At 44.0% G+C, this 23860-nt stretch overlaps 1 protein-coding gene across 5 annotated transcripts in view; it reads right to left on the bottom strand.

Moving 5' to 3' along the window:
* The window catches only part of SLC39A6 (solute carrier family 39 member 6), a 30331-nt gene that overhangs the window by 5847 nt on the left and 624 nt on the right, over positions 1 to 23860 (bottom strand). For 4 of the 5 annotated variants that reach the window (XM_006120082.5, XM_075921535.2, XM_075921533.2 and 1 more), the window contains 6 exons: positions 20759 to 21460; positions 18010 to 18190; positions 17579 to 17748; positions 14180 to 14392; positions 13119 to 13185; positions 10085 to 10462 (listed from right to left, as the gene is read on the bottom strand). In XM_006120082.5, the coding sequence (XP_006120144.3) occupies positions 10085 to 10462; positions 13119 to 13185; positions 14180 to 14392; positions 17579 to 17748; positions 18010 to 18190; positions 20759 to 21451 (1702 nt within the window). In that variant the 5' untranslated portion in view covers positions 21452 to 21460. Of the gene's footprint in view, positions 1 to 10084; positions 10463 to 13118; positions 13186 to 14179; positions 14393 to 17578; positions 17749 to 18009; positions 18191 to 20758; positions 21461 to 23668; positions 23804 to 23860 lie in introns of those variants that run through there. The other variant, XM_006120083.5, reaches the window with a different exon arrangement.

Genomic DNA, 23860 nt, shown 5'->3' on the forward strand with positions numbered 1-23860 from the left:
ATTGGCCTTTAATAACAAAACAAAAAAAGCAGGGAATTGGTGCTTCATCAAAAAACTTGACTCTACACTTCACTCAAGCTGCTGGAAATTAGATGCCTGATTTTTATTAGCCAGCTCTATTTTACAGAATTTTGACTTGACTAAATCTAGGGTTGAAACTGGGTGGGAGGTCATTCTTGTGGTTGTGTCAACCCTGCTGGGTATTAAGAAATCTCACAAAGAAGTCTTTTCCATACTAAAGGCTCAAATAAACGTATCAGAATGCAATTTTTTTGGTGCCTTCGCTTAAAGTTTTATGGTTCATCCACTTTCAAGAAGTGATAAAGCTATGGTGACCGTATTTTCGGAACCAAAATTAGGGACATGTTGGCCATACCCTCTGCCCTCCATTAGCCACAACCTCTGCCACAAGTTCCACCCCTGGAAGTAATACTCCTGGAGTCAAAATGGACACATGACCAGAAGTAGAGGGTGTTGTGTGACCCTTCTAAGAACTCCTCCCACCATCTTCTACCTATAGTAATGGGTTTGGCCCCCACAGAACCCTCCATACAGTTATCCTGCAATTAAATTAACCCAACTCGCATTACATTAAATTGAGGGGAGACACTGTGGGAAGTGTTCCCTCTAAGAATTTCCTCTCATGAGCTGAATTAATTTTGTTTTGTGCACCAGTCTTGAGTTCATGTGTGCTTGTTCAGATGTGTGCCACTGTGGCACCCAAGTTATTAATAAATATCTTATAAACCTTACCCTTTTCCCTCTGCTGCCATGTCTCCTACCCTCCTCTCACCTCATCTGCTCCCCTGTGCCTGCTGCTGTCCCCCTACTCCTCTGCTGTCCTGGCTCCTGCCCTTCTCACTCCCCTCAGCCCCTTTGGGACCTGCCCCCTCCCCTACACCCACTCTTCTCTCCCGGCTGGGCCCACCCCTCCTCTAGCCATCCCTCCGCATTCTCTCTCCAAACACCTCCCCCTACCCACCTGCCCCACCTCTCTCCTCTGTCGCCTATCCCTCTCCTCCATGTGTCTGCCTTTCTGCTTCACCCCCACAATCCCCTGGCACCTTCCTTTACCCCTGCACCTTCCTAGTGCCTTCCCCTGCCCTCACTGCCCCAGCCCTCCTTACCTACTTTCTCCCTGGTGCTTACCTCCTCACCACCCTCTGTACCAGTTCTCATCCCCCTGTGCCCTCACACGCTCCATCCCCTGCCTTCTCCAAGCCCACCCCTCCTTTCAACCCCTCTTCTCCTGCCCCCCTCCCAGCATCACCTTGTAACTTCGCTTCTCCCACCTCCGCTGACACTTCCCTACCTTCCCCCCACCTTGCCTTTTTCTTCATTGTCTCCTTTTGGCCCCCTGGCATTTCTCTCTCCTCTATCCAGCCCTTTGGTGCCTGCCCCTTTCTTCTCTTTTCATGGCCACCTCCCTCTCCTCCCCTCAGCACAAGCCCCTTAGTTCTTCCCTTGCCCCTTCCCTCATCTTCTGCCTTTGACATGGAAAGCAGTTTGTGGGGGCCGGAGCTGGGGCGCTATTTTTAGTACTGTGGTCCAGCCCCAGAATCCCCTGCAGCCCGGCCTCAGCTGCTCCTGGGGTGGGACCACATGCTGGGACTGGAGCAAAGGCTGTTCGCGGTGCTATTTTTAGTACCATGGTACTGGTCCCTGCAGGCAGTCTGGCTCCAGCTGGAGTCAAGCAGCAGCCGCATGAGGCCTGTTCCAGTGAGGCTGCCCCAGCTGGAACATACCTCATGCAGCTGCCACATGACTTCAGCTGGAGCCGGGGCTACCCGCAGGGACCAGGACCGCGGTACTAAAAAATAGCACTGCAGGTGGCCTCCATTCCAGGCCTGGCACCCTGCTCGATTGGATGATTATGACTAGTCAAAGTTAGCAATCCTTTTGGACACTGCTTTTCTGAATATTATTCTGTAATTAGTTTGAGCTTGTGGTCAGACAGAATGTTGGATGAGAGTACATTCGACAAGCAGAGCTACCAAGCTTCACCATCATATGCATTCACCACTTAATGGGACAGAGCTTTGTCATGAGTCCACTGGGCCCCTATTCCTGAGCCTCAAAGCTGTTCCAATTAGGAGATAAGAGGGAGATAGATATCACTTTTGCCCTGGTTGGGTTCTCAGAAATTCCTAGAACATAAACCTAGGAGTCCTACTACAGCCGCGATAGGGTAGGTTTCCCTCCCTTTCTATCATCTCATTCCTCCAATTCTAGGCCTCTCTCCTTTTGCCTTCTCTAGCAAAAATGACTGTGCTAAATTCCCAACTGACTAACAAGACTACGACGACTGTGGCATGGGGATATACTACGTGATGTGCCTTTGATTACCCAGCAACTAAACTTAGGGATGCGAAAGGGCAACCAGATAAACAGTTACTCGATAACCATCACCCTTACTGGGTAATGCTTACAAGGTACCAGGTTGACCGGTACCAGGGAGTAGCCTCACAGGGTTTGGGAGCTAGCTGCAACCCATGCTGGGAGGCCAGGAACACAAGACAGACCCCCAAAGTAGGGATGTAAGGGTATGTCTACACTACAGCACTAATTTGAACTAAGTTAGTTCAAATTAGTTAATTCGAACTAAGCTAATTCGAACTAACGCATCTAGAACTAAAAACTAGTTCAAATTAGCGTTTTGCTAATTCGAACTAGCATGTCCACATTAAGTGGACCCTGAACCGGTCTTAAGGATGGCCGGAAGCAGTGCCGGCAGGGCATCAGAGGAGGACTTAGAGCGTGGAGATGCTGTCTCAGGCTAGCCAAGGGCTGCGCTTAAAGGGACCCGACCCCCACCCCGGACAGACAGTTCTCAGGGGTGCCCCGCTTGCAAACCAGTCCTGGCTTGGAGTGCCCGGAGTGCCCACACTGGGCACATCACAGCACTCGGCCATCAGCCCGGCTGCACTTGCCGCAGGCTGCCATCTGGGGAGAGGGGACAATTGGGGGGCTGCAGGAGAGCTTCCACCCCCAGAAGCCCGCAGAGCCAGCCCAGTCCTCCCCATCGGGGGCTCGTACCCCATTCCTCCCTCACCTCCTTCCACTTACCCTTCCCTAGCCTCTTTTCTTGATGTACAAAATAAAGGACAATTGTGTTCAAAAATGGAATCTGTCTTTATTGAACAAAACTGGGGGAGACTGGGAAAAGGAGGTGGGAGAGGGGAGGGCAACTACAATGATTAGGGGTTGGGAACAGGTCCCATATGAAGAGAGGCTAAAGAGACTGGGACTTTTCAGCTTAGAAAAGAGGAGACGGAGGGGGGGACAGAATAGAGGTCTCTAAAAGCAGGAGTTGGGTGAAGAGGGTGCATACAGAAAAGTTCTTCAGTAGTTCCCATAAAGAAGGACGAGAGGACACCAAAGGAAAGGAATGGGTAGCAGGCTTCAAACTAGTAACAGAAAGTTGTTCTTCACAAAGCAAAGAGTCAACCTATGGAACTCCTTGCTGCAGGAGGCTGAGAAGGCTAGAACTGGAACAGAGTTTAAAGGGACGTGAGATCAAGTCATGGAGGTTGGGTCCATGGAGTGCTATTAGCCAGGGGGTAGGAGTGGTGTCCCTGCCCAAGGTTTGTGGAAGGCTGGAGAGGGATGGCACGAGACAAATGGCTTGGTCACTGTCTTCGGTCCATCCCCTCCAAGGTCCCTAGGGTTGGCCGCTGTTGGCAGACAGGCTACTGGGCTAGATGGACCTTTGGTCTGACCCAGGACGGCCATTGTAAGCTCAGGGTCGGGGGTCTCAGTGGACCCCCTTGATTTTCATGCACACCTGCTCCTGGGTGGCCAGGCTGGCAGCTCTCCTGCCCTAGCCAGCCACTTTCCTGTGCCTAGTGCGGAGATCGTGGACAAGGTCCACGATGTCCGCACTAGCCCAGGCGGGTGCCCGCCTCTTGCGGTCCCAGGCAAGCTCCCGGGAGCCGCCAGCCTGGTCCCAGGAAGAGGAGGAGGGCTGGGGGGCATCGGGTGGCTGGCTCGAGCTGTGCCAGGTGCAGGGTCTGCTGGCTGGGTGCTGGCAGGCTTGCACCTGGCACGGGCACCGTAGCCAGCCCGTGCCCCTTTAAGGAGTCCGGGGCCGGGAGGGGGGCATAGAGTTTCCCTGGTGTTGGCCAGAGTGGCCACCAGGGAAAGCTGGGGAGGGCTAGCCTCCCACTAGTTCGTATTAAGCGGCTACACACCCCTTAATTCGAGCTAGCTAGTTCGAACTAGGCTTAATCCTCGTAAAATGAGGTTTACCTAGTTTGAACTAAGCGCTCCGCTAGTTCGAATTAAGTTCGAACTAGCGGAGCGCTAGTGTAGCGCCTATGAAAGTTAGTTCGAACTAACGTCCGTTAGTTCGCACTAACTCTGTAGACAAGACATACCCTAAAAGAGTAGTTGAATAGTTGAGTATTTGCATCCTGTGCCCCCCCCCGCCCCTTTTTGCTGCCTCTATAGCTTGCGCTGGGTCCAGTGCTGCACCTCTGCCTTTTAAATGTCATAAGAGCCTGGTGGCTCTTACAACTTTTAAAAAAGCAGCGGTGCAATGGGGTTAGCTCCTGGGGATGGTGCAAGCTAGGATAGCTTAGTTCTGGCTCACGCCATTCCTGGGAGCTAACCCTGCTGTGTCTCTGCAGCTTAAAATGTAGTAGGAGCCGGGCTGCTGTGCAGAATTGCAGCAGGGATAGCGCGTGCCCTCCCCCCTCATTGACTAATCAAGTAGCCAATGGAAATTCCATCAGGTACTCGATTAGCTGATTAATCGCAATTTAACATCCCTACCCCAGAGTAGGGGTAGGGAGCAGAATCTGGAGCCAGCAGCCCTGCAGGTTGGGGCTGCTCCAACCAGGCTAAAGCCAGTCACTGCTGGGATCCTGTTTAACTGATTAAACACAAGATTTAACCGGTTAACTGATTAATTGGGATTTTACATCTATAACTAACTACAAGCTTTAGTAAGACAAACCCCATTTCCTATCTTTCAATGTTTTCTTTTCCTTCACGTGATTTTTTTACTTCTCGAAAAACAAACAAACAAAAAGATTAGATTTCAACTGACGAGCTACCTAAAATGATCTCCCCCTTCAAAAGACAAGGGGGGAAAATTTTACAATAAAATTTAATCTAGAATTGTAAGATGTCCTCAATTTTAACCTTTTTTTATTAGCACATAAACAGAAGAAAGTTTTTTATGGTGGTGATGATGGGAAGAAAATGTCCCTTTTTTATGTTTAATGCTGTAACAGTGAAACCAGAACTCTAATACATCTTAGCAACCTTTGAGTCCTATCCATCTACAGATATTAAACTTTTTTTTGGTAAATCTGTAATTCTGGTAATGTGAATTTTTTAGTGGGTACATGTTTACATTCAGGGGGGCAGGTGGGAGCCAGTGCTCACAGGGAGTCTGCTTAAAAGATGGCTCCTGCCTGCATCCCCGCACTGCTGCCTCCGATACACAGGCAGCGAGGGGGGAAAGAGTCTGAGTAACAATTAGGATTAATTGAGGAGACCAGGCATATTGGTTAATCATATAAACCAGCACATGCTAACATCCCTCATCCCATCCCAATTATAAATAGGTCCAAGAAAACCAAATACAGTAAATGAGTTCTCAGATTCCAGCATGTATTAGCCATCCCTTGTTTTTCTCCATGTCCATCAAATCCATCCATTCCCAAATCTCTCTCGTTTTTAGAACAATTAATTTATCTTGACTTTTATTACTAGCAAACCCTTTTATTTTTCCTATCGCAATTTCATTACTCATAAGTTGGAAAAAAAATAGATTCTATGGGCCAAATTTGTTTTTTTTTTTTAAATATTGACTGGATACAGAATGCGTGTTTTTTAGTATAGACAAATTATAATTTATAAATCTTCCTCATTCAAGTAAGAAAAATGAATTCAGCTCTGCAATGTGATTTACAGTAATGTTACTGCCCTTGAACTGACTACAATGCATTGTTGCAAGTGACCCTACATTAAAAATGAAGCCAACATCTGTAGTGCAATGAGCCCATGTAGAAAACTATTAATCTTCCATGATCTTGACTTGTTGATCTTGATGCTCATTTAACTTCTCCTCCCATCACCATCTTATTTTACATCCAGAATTCTCATTATCTATCTTGCTTGAGAAAGGCAGGAGACAGCCAACCTGACCTCATTTGTCTAATGCCTAAAACTCAATGTTGCATGTATAAATTGTGTTTATAGCTCATTAAATCTTTCCATGGATGCTATAACATTCCAGTACCACAGAACTGAAGGAACAGAACATACATGAGAGAAGGAATAGGGACAAGGACAAACCATGAAGAAAGAGGAGATATTGTTATACCATTAGGTAAGCTATGGCTTTTAAAAGTCACAGGAAGTACACTAAGCATTTAGTCAAAAGTAGGGATGAGAGGTGATAAAGGGGTGAGGTAGGTGGGGGGCATTCCAGACTAGCTGGGCTGGAATAGCCCCCTTGGCCGCCATGGTCAGGCTGGAGTGGTGCCTCCCCACTGCAAGCACGGGTGCTCCTGCTCGGCCACAGCAGCCCTTACCTGCAGCATACCAGGACCCATCATGTATAGGAGCTGCTCTGGCCAAGCTGGAGCACCCCTGTCCACAGCAGGTGAGGAGCTGCTCTCTCCCCCACTAGTTAACTTTTTACATCCCTAGTGAGAAGAGTTCAATTATTTTTAATTAAACACACACTTATTTTTAAATGCTCAGTTTTTTTTATCTTAACAGACTGATGCCTTAATTAGGCTTTTTTGTTAGTCTTTAAAAGAATACACTATAATGGGTTTACCAGCATGCTGAAAGTATGAGGGGAAGTGGCTTCAACTGCCCTCTGCTTCAACTAATTTCAGAAATCATCTATCCAAAAGAACAAAGAGTACTGAACCATATGGACAATCATCTTCAATCATTTCCTTTGATAATTGACTACATGCATCCACATTCTTGGGACATTAAACAAGTAGAGGTTGATCTTCTCTAGTCTGACACCCTCGGGATCTGATCAGTGCCAAAACAGAGAATTTGCCAAATCACAGGAGGTCAATACTGTCTAGAAACAACTTTTAAGAGACTAGTAAGCAGTGGAAGACATTAAGGATAAAATAGAGCTAAATAACAGCACAGAACACAGAGTCAGAATTGGTGGCTACAAATAAACTTTATGGGACTGCAGGAAACTTGGCCACACCCATGATAAGTGGACATCCAGCTAACTAAAATGACAGACTAGAGAGGTTCATCTGTAGTACTGATCCTCTATGAAGTGGGCAGGAAGACTATTAGAAAGTAGTACTTGAAGACTGCTCCCATATGCTGGGCATTAGATTTAGAAGCCAAATTGTGGCAGTAAAGCTGTGTAGAAGCATTAGCACTCCAGATAACTTCCTTAAATATTTCAATGGACGCAATGCAAAGGCATGCTGCGAAAGGAATCTTGGATGCAACAACTCAATAAATATAGGTCTGGTCTATTTGGACAATCTGAGCCAAAGCAGACTGACTCATACTCCCGTCTCCACAAGCCACAAAATTCTGCTGCTTTTGCGGATAAATTATCCATATAGGACTTAATCTTAGGGCAGAGGTTTTCCAACTATAGGTCTCAAACCCAACTGGGGTTGTGCTGCCTGAAAATGGGGTGGTAGAGATCCCCAAATGTGCAGAGGACACTATTTTACTCTGCACAATGTGACATGGGATGTACATCATTTTGTAGAGCATCCTCTCTGTGGCCTTTCAGGTAATACTTCATTACAATGGTGTTATACCAGCAAAAATTTTTGGAACTCCTGCCTTAGGGACTCTGGATATTTAAAGTATGAATCCTGATCTTGGGGAATGTTAGTGAAGCTTGAGGAAAAATGTGGACATAGGATCATCCATCTTTATCCACACAGGAGAATTAATATCAAACTTGAAGTCAGTGAGTGCTGCTAGTGCTCAGCACTTTTGAAGTGTCAGCTCATATATTTAAGTACCTAATCATGAGTTCAGGTGCCTATCTTTAGGCTCCCATTTTGAAAATCTTGGTCTGATTTTCTGGAAGTAAAATATATTATTAAAACAATAATTATAAACTTCCCATCATCTAGACTTTAGTAAGGTTTTTGATACAGTCTTGCATGACTTTCTGCTTAATGAACTAGGAAAATACAACTTAGAAGGAGCTACTATAAAGTAGGTACATACAGGCAGTCCCCGGGTTACATGGATCCGACTTACATCAGATCCCTACTTACAAACGGGGTGAGGCAACCCCGCACTAGCTGCTTCCCCCCAGCAGACCAGGGAGACGCGAAGCTAGCACCCCCCCCAGCAGACCAGGGAGATGCGGAGCGGCTTTTCTCAGCAGACACCTCAGCTTGAGAATAAAGGACTGAGGGAAGTGAGGTGTGGGAGAATAAAACTGAGCTCTGGAAAAATGTTTGGCTAGAGTTTCCCCTACAATATGTACCAGTTCTGATTTACATACAAATTCAACTTAAGAACAAACCTACAGTCCCTATCTTGTACGTAACCCAGGGACTGCCTGTATTTGGTTAGATAACTACTCTCTGGGAATAGTTATCTATCAATGGGTCATAGTCATGCTGGAAAGGCATAACAAGTGGGGTTCTGAGGCATCAGTTATGTTCAATATCTTCATTAATGGTTTAGATAATAGCATAGAGAATATTCTTATAAAGCAGGGGTGGGGAGCTTTTTTTGGGTGAGGGGCCACTGACTCACAGAAAAATCAATCAGTCATGGGTCACACACAAGTGGAAAACAGGGGAAAAAAACCCCAAACCCTCACTGACATGGCCTCCAACTGAGAAAAAGAAAAACACTTCCCCCATTCCCTTCACACTCCAGCGTCCATGGTGGTGGTGGAAAGGCAAGCTAGTAAATATTGTGTTTTCCAGCCTCATGGGAAAATGGCAGGGGGGCTGGAACCCCAGCATGGGCCCCCCAATGCTAGGGAGGGAGGGGGCAGAGGGTAAGCCCTGAACGTCAGGGGGGCAGATCTAGGCAAACAGGGGGCCACATCCAGTTCCTGGGCCTTAGTTCCCCACCCCATTATAATGTTTTCAGATGACACCAGAGCTGGGAGGCACTGCAAGTACTTTGGAGGATAAGATTAAAATTCAGCATGATCTGGACAAACGGAGAAAGTGGTCTGTGGTAATAGAATAAAATTCAATAAGGATAAATGCAAAGTACTCCACTTAGAAAAGAAAAATCAATCAGTTACACAGATACAAAATGGGAAATGACTACTTAGGAAGGAGTACTATAGAAAGAGAACTAGGGATCATAGTGGACTGCAAGCTAAATGAGTCAACAGCGTGACACTGTTGCAAAAAAACATTCTGGGATGCAATTTTGTACATAGGATACAAGAAGTGATTCTTCCTCTCTACTTTGTATGGATTACACCTCAAACACAGACCCTCCAATTGTGTTCGGTTCTATGTGCCACATTTCAAGAAAGGTGTATACAAATTGGAAAAGGTCCAGAGAAGTGCAACAAAAACGACTAAAGGTCTAGAAAACCTAACATAGGAGGGAAGATTGAAAGAACTGGGTTTGTTTAGTCTGCAAAAGAGATGACTGAGAAGGGACATGATCACCGACTTCAAGAACCTAAAAGTTTGTTACATTAAGAAGGGAGAAAAATTATTCTCCTTAACTCCTGATGACAAGACAAGAAATAATGGTCTTAAATTTCAGTAAGGGAAGTTTAAGTTGGTCATTAGGAAAAACTTCCTAACTGTCAGAGTAGTAAAGCACTGGAATAAATTCCCTAGAGAGATTGTAGAATCTCCATTACTGTCTAACCCACTCTTAAAAAAAAAAAGAAAAAAAAAACCTTCATACACCTGTGTGATATGGTCTAGATATGCTTGGTCCTGCCATGAGTGCAGGAGACTGGACTTGATGACCGCTCGAGGTTCCTTCCAGTTCTAAGAGTCTTGCCTTAATAAATTAGTCACTTAACTTCTAGTGAGAGGATATCAGATAAGTAGCAGTAAAGAAACAATTTCACATTGCTGTTACTACATGGGATGGCAAAAGAATTGTATAAAACACTTACCAATTGCTAAGCCATCACTGAAGTTGTGTAGTCCATCACCCATAATCACCATCCAGGCTAGAGTAGCTATCCCAGCATCCTTCAGCTCTTCACGTGAGTAGCGCTGACTGTGGCTGTGTGGATGATGGTTCTGGGTATGATGGTGGTGTAGAATATGATGATAGTCGTGATGATGGTGACTCAGATGATCTGATTGTCCAAGAGTGTCATGTAAATGTGAATGGCATTTGTTTCTACACCCCCTGGATACATATTCATGATCAGCTTCCTCTTGATGGGAATGAGCTATCATGACTTCTTCTTCTTCTTGTACCACAGGTTGCTGAGAAATGAAATGCGATGGATCTTGTGACTCTGTCGCTAAGTAACCTTCAGGCCCTTGTAAATAAAATAAATAATACTACATAACTGTACATAAAAATCATAACATTACATTGTTACAATAAGAAAAAAGGAAATTCAGAATGGAGAAGAACACAGCAATTTGTAGTAAACATTTAATGTCAAGGTAGGTCAGTTAAATTAAGAATTAGCTCTAACCAACACTCCCAGAAGTTGTTAAATTCTTCACCTATACTGAGTGACACGGAAAGAAGAAGAAGTGCAAATCTTTTTTTCTGTCTTTGGAAAAAACATTTTTTCCATATAATCCTGAAGCAAAAGCCCCACTGACCTCAGAACCAATGGGAGCTGGTTTCTTAAAAAGAACATATGATCCACACAGCCACATGAAAACGATAAATGGAAAGCAGTAAAACCATTCTGATAGCTCTGCAGATAATCTCAGATACAGAAGAGTTTGAGGCTACAGGATCATGCAGAGAATTCAACACTGAGCCAACATATGAGTTTATGTATTCTCAGTAGAGTTTGGGGTATTATCTAGTCAAATAGAAAATATTAGCATTCTGGTAGTTATGGTCAGCATTAGATGCCTGAGGTGCTTAAAAAAAAACACAAGAGACAAAAAAGTTGAATAGAATGCAATTAAAAGAAGCCAAAGGCAATTTACAAAGCCAGAAACACCATCTCTTGTTAGTTACAGATAAGTGCTGTCTCTAGATAAAATGATTGCAGGAGGTACACTCATGTGATCTGAAATCTGTGCAAACTGAACAAAACTCCTGTTTAAAACAATGACTATTTTGGAATTGTTCTACTTGATGGAGCAGTTCATACATTTTGACTCCAAGAAATGCTTCCAAGAAGGTGTTTTACCTGCTCAAGAGTCTGAAAAACAAGTTAAAGCAGTAAAAGTAACTCTTCTAACCCTGAAAATAGAAACAGAAATAAACCCAAATCCCCACTTATTTTTTCAGTTGGGTATATGGCTCAGCCTTGGAATAAGATCAAGAGGAGCAGAAGTCCACAGGAAAAATAACAAAGGCATATCTAAAAACCTCTAATATGGGTAAACTGAACAACAAGGAATCCAGAATTTAAAAGGAGCATAGCACATGGTATGAAGTGAACTTCATCTATGCTTCCAATCCACTACTTCAAGTGTGCTTGCACCAATGATGTGTCTATGAACAAATATACAGAACACTTCTGTAATCTGACATGAACTCTCCTCCTGCAAAATACCACACTAATATGCAAGGTATTTTGTAATGATCTTTTCACCTCCTCATTGTTTAAATCTCACACTTGTTGAGAGTGGGGCACTTTGATCATACACGGTAACAGGGATTAAAAAAAAGTCATGTAACACTTTAAAGACTAACAAGATAGTTTATTTGGTGATGAGCTTTCATGGGGCAGACTCACTTCTTCAGATCATAGGGCTGTTAAGTAGCAGCTAATTGAGTAGTTGATGGACCACCTGCTGCCGCTTTGCATTTTTAAAGGGAAGATGGCAGGAGAGGACACTGACTGAATCCCTGTTTCTGGATCTCAGCACAAACACCCCTTCTTGCTTGCTGTTGTTTTACATTTTTAAGGAGAAGCTAGCACAATGTTGAAACTGGAGACCAGGGATTCAGCCTGTGTCCTCTTGCTAGCTTCCCTTTAAAAAAGCAAAGCGGCAGGGGGTGTTTGTGTTGAGACCCAGGAATAGGGCCTCTGCTGCTGGCTTCCCTTTAAAAAATGCATAGGGGAGAGGGGAAATGAGCCAGTAGTTGATAGTGCTACCAGATAAGCTCCTGCTCATCATGTAGTCTACTACTCCTTTACATGCTTACCTTGTAATTTAAGGCCCAGAATGAGATTAATTTCAAACACACACACACACACACACACACACACACACACACACACACACACACACACACACACACACACACACACACACACACACACACACACACACAGTTTATTCCTACCTTGCAATCCAAGGGCTTATCATAGTGGATATTTCAGTAGCCAAGCACACACAGCACTGAAAAGCAGCCTATAAAAATCAAAAAGCTCAATGTTTTATTGTAAACTTGTACCAGAAGATCTGGACATTTGGTGGCACTCTTGTTCCATGAAATTTTTAAAGTGTTTTCATTAATGATCTGATGTTGAGAAATGCAGAATACCTGCAGCTTCTCTGTCCCCAATTAACTTCATCTAGAATTATAGGTTCTCAGCCCTTCTGAAAATCAGATCCTCAGGCATTTGGAATGTGTAAGCTTAGTTGTTTATATATTTTTATCAGTTTGACACTTAGACTCTTAAAAATCCTACAACTCTATGGAGGAAGTTACCATTAGTCAAGCTAGAAACTGGTAGCTCAATAAGCATCCTACGCTTCTGTAGACAGAAGGGCTTAAGCAGAACAGTTTTGATTTCCAGTACTCTATCCTGTATCGCAAGGATAGAAGCTTTAAGAAACACAAACTATTTCAAATTCTTACCAACATTAAAAAAGGTTAAAAACCAACCCTCTAACTACCAAGATTGTTTTTCAGGAAAAATTTAATTAAACTAGCTCCATAGTGATCCAGCCAAAAAGTAAGTAAAAGGTTCAATAAGCCTTCAACAGCACAGAAAAGATTCTTTACCCTTTTGATTGATACAGTTGTACAATGGCATTACTGAGACTTACGATAATCTGTATCTAATTTTTCCTCGTTTGTTGAAAACTTCTTACTTTCTGCATCTTCATTTTTTTTCTGTCTCCAAAAGAAAATGTTGAAGTTATAAATATTTTACTTATTTTTCAGGATATACATGAGCAGCACATAGACTATTATGAAATTGTGTGTCATGAAAATTAAGAGGACAGCATGGAGATACCCAAAGAATGCATAAGCAGGAAGAGTACTAGAAGTTCTGCAGAAGCAGAGTAAAAAGGCAAAGAATTAGCTAGGGTACAGAAGGAAAAAGTGTCACAAGGGCCAGGCATAATTATTTAGACAGAATTACACAGTAACTATTTAATTCCACTTTATACTTGAAACCTCAAAAGTCTACCAAAATGATATTTTTTTCCTAGCTATAATGCTCAACACACACTCAAATTTTAAACAGATGTCTCATTAAAATATGATGAAAACCAAGCATTGTCTCTGCCTGGGAACTATTTTCCCAGAATTACTTTGCAAAGAACAAACAGGTTGAATAGTAGTTATGGGGACTGATCCTGCCACCATCATGAGTATTTCTCACCTATCTTTATACTATGTAGCTTGCTACAGTGGTCACCATTTTGTAAATATTAACATTTTCACCCACAATCATTAGACTAGGAACACCACCAATGATGAAATCGTAAGGTTTATCATACCAATTTCAGACTATTATCTGCTTGGGATTTTTGGGAGAGGGAGAGGAAGAGGAGGAGGAGAAAAATTGTGGTAATTGATGGCACTTGCTGAAATCTGGTCTTTCAATATAATTTCAAAATTAAACAATTATATGCATGTGCAAGGAAACAATCAAGACTTCTTTTTAGGAATATAAATATATCTACTCTGAATTAAGATTGTTAGCATAACAAAGTATATAAACTACTGTAGACTGATAAGCAGAAATTGAATTGTGAGCACATTCCTCATTAACTAAGAAATCTGATCAGCAAGCAGCTCTCTATGAAGACATATTTTTAATATCCACAGACACCAATATTACAGAGTGCAACGACGCTTCAAAATGTAATGTCCCTACCTTTTTCTTCTTGTCTTTAAACTGCTTAATTAAAGTGATCAAATGTTCAGCTAGAAACATGAAATACAGGCCTCCAAGAGCTGTCAATCCCTTCCATGTGGAATCCAAATAAGCAGTTTCTTCTACACTTTGAAAGACAAGATGCTTGAACAAGGCGTCTTTATTTTGTTCAAGTAAAGGTTTCTCGTGGTGATGGCGATGATTTCCATGAGACTAAAGGATATTTGAAAGAAAAACATTCAAGTTGTTCTGAATTTAGTAGAAATTTTAGCACAACAAAAGAAAAAAGATGTGCTCTGCGGTAGGGATGTTAGATATTGGGTAGTTGAACAGTCAAGCAACAACATGAATTCCTATTGGTTACTTCACTATTCTATAGTCCCTAGGGGCGGGACGGCAAGCAGTGCACTCTGGCCCCACTCCCAGGGAGCACGCTGCAACCCTGTGCTGCTGCCTCTGTATCACAGGCAGTAGTGTGGGGTGTCAGGCAGAAACCAGTTTATAAGCCAGCCCCCTGCGCAAATACTGAGCTCTTGATACAAAGGCAGCAGTGAGGGGTTGCAGCAGCTGCTGTCCATGCTGGCCCAGGCTAAGACCCCTCTGCCGACAGGGGCTACTGCCATGAAGCAGCCTCTGTCCACAGTGGGCCTAGGCCCGCTGCGGGCAGAGGCTGCTTCGTTGCAGCCTCCCGCCACCCCCGCCTCTGATAGCAGCAGCAGTGGGGGAGGGGGAGAGAGCACTGCAGAGTTGGTGTTGGGGGCGGAGAGACAGGCTTTTAAGCTGGCTCTCCCCAGCACCAGCTCCTGCTCCCCCACACTGTTGCCTCTGATACAGAAGAAATCCCATGAGGTCCAGTTTCATACCTGACAAAGCATAGTCAACTCACATAAAACACTCTGGATCAAAAGCAATAGTGACAACAGTTAAAAGTGGATTGGAAAATGGGTGTAAACATTAAATTAGTATAACCTGTACTAAACTGGTATTAAGTATGAAAAATAAACATCTCTTGAACTTAAGGGTCACAGGAACACAAAAAGCAACTTTCAGCACGGTGCAAGGTAAAGCAAAGCATCCTGATAAAAGGTGTCAGCTGTTTTTAAATCATGACCTGCTTTTCCTGATCCACTTTCAGTGTGTGGGTTCTTACACCAGGATGTCAAAACAGTACAAGTTTTACTACCTTAATATATGCACTCAAGTTCCTATTAGGACATTGACTGAAGGCTAGTCCTTAGCATCACTTCTATATAGGAAAAGAGTGCCATTGAAGATACTTATGAAGAAATGTATAGGAATTAGCAGCAGTGCTGCTTCCGTTGAGTCTTTTGAAAATTTTCAAGTTAAGATCCAATTAAGAGATTGTTTATGTAACATAAATATGGTTCAAACATCAAGACTACAGCTTTCAAAAGCCAATGTTCTATAAGGTATGCAACTGAAGAACATCTAGTAAAGCACACAGGATTTTTAGGATACAGTACTTGCAACCAAAGTGCAGATGCCAAGAGACAAATGCCTCCAGAATCTGAGAAACAGTTCAACAATATAATTAACTGAAGGGAATAAGGAAAAACCTACATAAAAGCAAGTACAAAAAACCAGGACTATGTAGCACTTTAAAGACTAACAAGATGGTTTATTAGGCGATGAGCTTTCGTGTACTCCGGGGCGAGAAAAGCTGCTCTGCGTCTCCCTGGTCTGCAGACCAGGGAGACGCGGAGCAAAGACGCGGAGGGGCTTGGACAGCCGGGCAGCCCAGGCGTGCCTGGGCTGTCCTGCCGCCGGCTTCCCCCGAGGCTTTGCAAAGCCGCGGGGGAAGCCGGCGGCGGGACAGTCCAGGCGTGCCTGGGCTGCCCTGCAGCCCCAGCCCCTCCGCGGCTTTGCAAAGCGGCCGGGGAAGCCGGCGGCGGGACAGCCCAGGTGCGCTGCAGGCGTACTCCAAGGCTTTGCTCCCCGTCTCCCTGCAGACCAGGGAGACGGGGAGCAAAGCCACGGAGCACGCCCGCAGGGGGACAGCTCAAGCGCACCCGGGCTGTCCAGGGAGATGGGGAGCAAAGCCTTGGAGCACGCCCGCAGCGGGACAGCCCGGGTGCGCTTGAGCTGTCCCCTGCGGGCGTGCTCCGTGGCTTTGCTCCCCATCTCCCTGGTCTGACCAGCAGACCAGGGAGATGGGGAGCAAAGCCTCGGAGCACGTCAGCAGTGGGACAGCGCGGTGCGCCTGGACTCTCCCGCTGCCCGCGTGCTCTGCGGCTTTGCTCCGCGTTTCCCAGGTCAGCAGACCAGGGAGACGGAGCAAAGCCGTGGAGGACTTGGGCGTCCCCACCCCCGTCTCCCTGGTCTGCTGGGGGGTGGGGGTGCAGCTAGTGCCCCCCCCAGCAGACCAGGCTTTTCTTGCCTACACCTGGGGTAGAGCAGCTGGGGGCTGCCGGGTTGGTCCCGCAGCGCTGAGGAGCCACGCTACTGGAGCAACTCAGCAGCACCCCAGCTGCTCTGCCCCAGGAGTCCTGATTCAGCCGCTGCTGGTCAGTTTCAGCAGCGGCTGAATCAGGACGCCTGAGGCAGAGCAGCTGGGGTGCTGCTGTGTTGCTCCAGTAGCGCTGAGGAGCCACGCTACTGGAGCAACTCAGCAGCACCCCAGCTGCTCTGCCCCAGGCATCCCCAAGTCAGCCGCTGCTGAAACTGACGAGCGGCTGACTACAGGAAGCCCGAGGCAGAGTTGCTCTGCCCCAGGCTTCCTGGAATCAGCCGCTGATCAGTTTCAGCAGCAGCTGACTTGGGGACACCTGGGTTTCTAAAGTTGAATCTGCATGTAAATCAGAACTGGCGTCCAGATTCAGCCACGGTTGAAACTGATCAGTTTCAGCAGCGGCTGACGCCAGTTCCGACTTACATACAGATTCAACTTAAGATCAAACCTACAGTCCCTATCTTGTACTTAACCCGGGGACTGCCTGTACTGCAATTCTCTCACTCCCCTCCCACTGGAAATAATGGAACTATTTGTAAGTCTCAAAAAGAAAACAAACAAATCAATCAGGAGGTGGGAGAAGACAGTGAAAAGAAAGCCAGAAAAGATTCTAAATTGCCAATATACAAGCACAACTTGTGTGTAAGAGACTGTGTAATGTCAAAGAACATAGCAAACCCAACACATGATGGTGCAAACGTATACACTGCTGGAGACCCTAGATCAGAGAAGAAATATCAGCTACAACTTTACATAGTATACTTGAAGATACAAGAAAAGATGATCTATGTATTCATTCATGTCAATAAACCAGTAGTTTGGCAGGCTGTCAAACCTAACATTGGTAGGCTTCCTAAAGCCCTTATCTTAGATAAAGCCATATTTCACTAACATTTTCAAGTTAAGATTAATGTAAGTAAAATACTTACATGTGGAAGAAGATGTAAAAAAGCATCTCCGCTCAGTGTTCCAACAGCCAGTGACACAAGGAAACTTAGAAGAAACTTGAAAAATACACGATTCATCAGAGGTATCAATATAACACCCAATAAAGATAGAAAACTGATGATGGAGATTGATATCAGACCACCAATCCAAGCTGGTAAAAGAAATACAACATATAAGATGATGCTTGCTAAATGTTCCTTTCTTGAGCACACTGATTTAGAGGTTAATCATCAAGAAAATCACCCAGGACAAGGGTGTCTAGAAATAACTTTTTGTAAAAGCATATAGGAGAGTTAAATATACAAGAAAATTTAGAATCTAAAATATTTAGATTAGCTACAAAAAACAAATTTCAAATGTGTGTGATGGTTGGTAAGACTTATTTTAATTTTTTTTTTAAATTAAAGCCTACCTATTTGCAACGAATAGCTTTTCGGAGGGCTTTCAGCCTTTTCACTAGCTGCATGGATTATGCAGTGTTTGCCATCAATCTGGTTAAGAATTGATGGACAGAGATAGCTGAATTCTGCAGCAGTCAACAACACTTGTGTGCTTATTCCATGAGACAGCATCAGCTTTGATACATTGAAGCACTGCAGAAAGAAAAATGTTTAAGATTAGTAAGAACACAACTATCACATCCTAGAAAAACTGCAAGAGCAGTCCAATACCAATTCAAAATAAAATAGCACCTCTGTAATGAAAAACTTTAGTTAAGGTTGGTAACAAGCTGATTTCAGTTAAATAAACTTCTCCAAGTTTTGAAGTGTCAACACAATAATTAAACCTGTCGTTTCATACCATTTGTTGTTTCACTGCTAATTTGTATAGATGGAAGCAAACTCTATTCACTACATTCTCACCTAAAAGACAGGTGCCATCATTAAAGACTTTGAAATCCAATCTCTTTCAAGGTTCTATCCTGTCTTGTGTCTACAGGTTGTGTGCAACTTACTGAATAGGATATTTCTAAACAGACGGACAATGCACAGCAGTACATTTCTTGCTTCATGGGTCCTCTAACCTGAGTCTCTGGACTGGAGGGGTAATTGGACAACATTGCCAGCTGGATGCAAGAGCTGTCTCATTCCTAACTGACGAAAGACAGCAATCATTCTGGGGAAAGAAGTCATTTTTGTGAGAGGCTTGCAGTACATCTTTTCAACCATGCCATTTCTACTGAAAGCCACATTCTGAACACGTTTCTTCCTGCAACTGTCTTTGTACTGCACTACTTTCAGTCTTTCAAAGTTTAGTAATTCTTGTGTAGTAGGGCTGCCAGTCCAATTGTTTAAGTTTTGTTTCTCCTCTGTTTGTGAAGAATGCAATATGCCTGAATACTAAATTCTGAACCTGTGATTGTGTGCGCACAAACCCTGAACTGTTTAAATTAGCTGCCTTGAGTGGGGTAAATAGACTTCAAGGAAGCCCTGCTAATTTGTAAAGCTCTGATGGTGAAGGGTTAGATGACAGGAAAAGCTCTCATTTACAGTGGTTTTATACAGTGACACCAGCCAGCTGTTCCATGAGCAAGCATCCTTTTCATCTTTTAAGAAAGCAAGAGAAAAGACATCTTTTATTTTCATTTCAGTTTCTCTCTATAGAACCTCTCCAGCATCTTAAGACACAGAATCTAGTACTAACTTTAAAAAACATCAACACTGTTTTAATTTTATTTTAATAATCTGTGCACCAGTTCCAATGGAAGATAGTAGCAGTGTGAATATTTACATACCACTTTAACAAAAGCAACATATTTCAGAATTGGACCTATAATCAAAACCAAAAGCTTTCTTTTGGGGAAAAAAGCCTTATATTTTATGTAAGATGACACTGAGCAGCTACTTTGTTCTTACTAAAGGAAAGTTTACATTACAGCACTACATCAGCCCAGCTGTGCTGATGCAGATGAACTATGCTGATAGGAAAGCACTCTCCCATCAGCATAATTACTCGACCTCAGCAAGAAGCAGAAGCTATGTCAGCAGGAGACAGAGCCAGTGTGGAGCGCACAAAACTTATGTTGCCCAGGGGATGGGGGGCAGAGGATGGAGATCAACTTAGGTACCATTTAGGCAGTGTACGCCTGCCCTAAGAGGTAGAAGTTAGGATAGGAAGAAACTTAGTCTGCATTAAAATGAATGGAAAAAGCATTAAAGACATGGAAGTTCTTTAAAAAATTCGTTACATTTAAGGCTTTAGGTTAATTTTGTTTTATTGTCAGAATAGCTTCAGGAATATGTCAGTGACTCTGTCCCTTGCATGCTTCAAGCCTCAGAGACCCCATCATTCACCCAGATAATCTGCTTCTCGGGACCTCTCATCCATCCCACCCAAACATTACCTTCTCAAAACCATGCTCCAACTTGAAACTCCAAGGGTAGCAGCAAGGAATTTAAATGACAAGTGAATTGTGTTTCAGGGACAGATCTGCAAGTATCTAAGACAGCTCTAATGACAGAAATAAGGAATGCTTACAAAAGCAGCTTTTCACCAGAGAATGAGAATGTTTTACAAAGGTGATTATTTTTTCCCATTCTAAATGGGAAAAACAATGCAAGCAAGACTATTTGTCTGATCACAGGGCAGTAAGTTACTTGAAGAGTGGTGATCAGAATTTAGGATTGCCAAATTCAAGATGATGACAAGTTAATACCAGATCATCTTTACCTAAAGATTATTAGTAAACATACATAATAAAATCTGCATAAAATCTATTCTTAAGTTCCAAAGCCTCTGACTGATTTCTAAGTAGGATGAATTCCTTCCTGTCCTGGCCTTTTACTTCCAAAAGAAAAACGTAAGCCTACCTAGAGTTAAATTCAGCAACTTCCAAAGATTATTAAGTATTGGTTTTTAAATTTTTATTCATCTATCTTTTTCTACACCAGAAAAATCTATTTTCCTATAATATGCATCAAAAACATTCACATACTTGTATTAAGAAGTTAGTCCCCTAAAAAGAAAGAAACCATAGAGGGGGAAAAAAAAATCCATTACAACTAAGTGTACAAACCACACACACACACACACACACACACCCCCCCCCCCCAGAACTGTAGCTGAAAGCAGCCTCTATTCGCTACACTGAAGACACCCATGCTAAGACACTTGTAATTAGGCATATACCCCCCAGTGCGAGTATACAACACTAAACTCACCTCTTGTGTATTTTGATTTTTAAATTTAGAATACACGTAACTTATTTCAGATTCATTAGCTTTTCCATTAACAAATAAACTCGTGCTGCTGCTTTCTGTAACATTCATGGAACTAGGGCTGGTTAAACTTGTATGAACAACAGGTTTCACTTCTTTCACTTCTGAATTCTGTAACACAGGATTGCTGTCAGTACTAGTGGTGTTGATAGATGCAGTTATTTCCGTAACAGTATTCTTGTAACTTATAAAGTTCTGCTTGTGCTCAGCATTTTCTACTCTTTGTAATTCCTTTGCTTGACCATTGCTAGGATCCTTACTCACACCACCAGATTCATGACTTGGGCAATCTGTTCTTTCAAAGCTTTTGCTTAGAGTAACATGGTTATGATGAAGATGGTGATCATGATTGTGGCCAATATTGATCCTTTTTACTTTATCTATTCCTAAATTCTGCAGCAACTTCCTAAATCCTTCAACAGTCAAAGTATTGTTTTCACCATAACGATGAAAAAGTTCCTGAAGATGATGCTTCTGCATAAGTATTGCCAAATCAGTGTTTATACCAGCTGCCTTATCTGGAATGAATTTCTCAGAAGTCTGTGCAATAGTAGACAGTTCAACTTCATGACGGTGACTTTCACAAAATGATATGGAAAATGACAAAAGAAAGGCTGTAAAAAGCTGATTCTCCATTGCAGCTTTCTGTAAAAAGGAATGAGAAGAGAATGTTAAGAAACAGCAAATCTGTGTTACAGTGCAACTCACTCGTTAATTTAGTCGCCCTGAATTACCAAGTCCAACTGTGCTTGGACGCATCCAACACAGATTATATTGGTTTAGCTTGTGGGTAAATTTACAAGAGGCAAGCTAAGTCAACAAAAAACAATGAAAAAGCACCACACACAGAGGTTTAACAATATCAATTTAAAGTTAAATTGATGAAACTTGCTTTTAGACAAGCCCTGTAAAATAATATTTGCCCAAATTCAGCATTGCAGTAGGGAGACTGTGCTCATGAAGATTTTAGAGTGATATAAAACCAATATCCTGAAATCATCATCAAGCCATCATGACATACTTAGTAAAAGTTAAGAGTGTGAATTTATTTTCAATATAAATTAAGACTTGTTCCTACATTTTGCCTATATTCTACCTATAGTTTCATTTTGATACAATTACCATTTTTCATAAATGACTGTGTAATGTTGCTGTGAAGTGTTAAATATCATCACATTTCACTCCAAAACTACAGAGATAAAACTATATACTAGCCATGTTAAAATCTGTTCAGAGCATAGGGGCGGTGTCTGAACTCCCAGACCCAGCACGAGCTAGAACTGAGACAGGCTGCGTGCCCACCCAATACACGTTAAATACAAAGCCACAGTGGGGGTAGGTCCCAGACTCAGTGCAAGTTGGGACTGAACCAGGTTGCTGGCCAGTCTGCTAAAAAAATTACTGGCAAGGGGGAAAATGTATAGTCTATAGTATTAACCAATAAACTTTTGCTCATTGGTTAATTGACTACTCTATCACATCCCTATTACAGGCAGTCCCCGGGTTACGTACAAGATAGGGACTGGAGGTTTGTTCTTAAGTTGAATCTGTATGTAAGTCGGAACTGGCGTCCAGATTCAGCCACTGCTGAAACTGACCAGCGGCTGACTACAGGAAGCCCGAGGTAGAGTTGCTCTGCCACGGGGTTTCCTGGAATCAGCGGCTGATCAGTTTCAATAGGCTGAATCTGGACGCCAGTTCTTACATATAGATTCAACTTAAGAACCTCAGGAGTCCCCAAGTCAGCTGCTGCTGAAACTGATCAGCCGCTGATTCCAGGAAGCCCGGGGTAGAGCAACTCTGCCTCGGGCTTCCTGTAGTCAGCGCTGGTCAGTTTCAGCAGCGGCTGACTTGGGGACGCCTGGGGCAGAGCAGCTGGGGTGCTGCTGGGTTGCTCCAGTAGCGCTGCTCCTCAGCGCTACTGGACCAACCCAGCAGCACCCCAGCTGCTCTGCCCCAGGCGTCCTGATTCAGCCGCTGCTGAAACTGACCAGCAGCGGCTGAATCAGGACGCCTGGGGCAGAGCAGATGGGGTGCTGCTGGGTTGGTCCAGTAGCGCCCAGAGCGGTGCTACGGGACCAACTGGCAGCGCCCCAGCTGCTCTACCACAGGCATTCAGAGAAAAGCCTGGTCTGCTGGGGGGGGGGGGGGCGCAGCTACTGCACCCCCCCCCCCCCCAGCAGACCAGGGAGACGCGGGCGGCGGACCGAGAAGCACCGCGGTCCCGCCGCCTGGGTCCTCCAAGGCTTTGCTCCGCGTCTCCCTGGTCTGCTGGTTTCCAGCAGACCAGGGAGACGTGGAGCAAAGCCGCAGAGCACGCGGGCAGCGGGACAGTTGCGGCGCGTCTGGGCTGTCCCGCTGCCCGCGTGCTCCGCGGCTTTGCTCCACGTCTCCCTGGTCTGCTGGGGGAGGGGGAGTTTCTCGCCCTGGAGGACGCGGGTGGCGGGACCGCGGCGCATCTGGGCGTCCCACTGCTCCTGTCCTCCGGGGCGAGAAAAACCTCGTTCGTAACTGCGGGGACTGCCTGTATATGCAAATATAAGTTTGAAAGTGCCTTTGGTCCTTTAATCAAGAAGTTGCCATAAGCATTTGTAATGTTCTATGCAAAATAGTACATTTATCTCCTAACATGCAGTATTTATATGCTGCCTAACATTTTAAATCAGTATTATGGTGCAGCAAGGTCTACAAACATTTTGAAGCATGATCTCTCAAATAATTACACCTAAACATACAGATATTCCTGTGCTGATTTACACCGACCTTAATGAAATGCCATAAGGTAGGAACTGCAGATTCGGGCCCTGAAAATTGATTCTGCAAACACTTAAGCTTGTGCTTTATTTTACATACCATGGAACCATTCAAAAATGCTTTCTCGGAGGTCTCCCCATGAGCATTTGCAGTGTCAGGCTCATAAGTTTAAAAAAAAAGCAGGCAAAGTGCTTGCTTCCTATTGTGAAGTTGCCCCATATTCATTCCATGGACACCCAACACAAAACACCCAGTTACATTTCCCATGAACAAGAGCCCATTCAGAGACAT

This window comes from Pelodiscus sinensis, chromosome 2 (assembly GCF_052426305.1).
Source record: "Pelodiscus sinensis isolate ZL-2025 chromosome 2, ASM5242630v1, whole genome shotgun sequence".
NCBI lineage: Eukaryota > Metazoa > Chordata > Testudines > Trionychidae > Pelodiscus > Pelodiscus sinensis.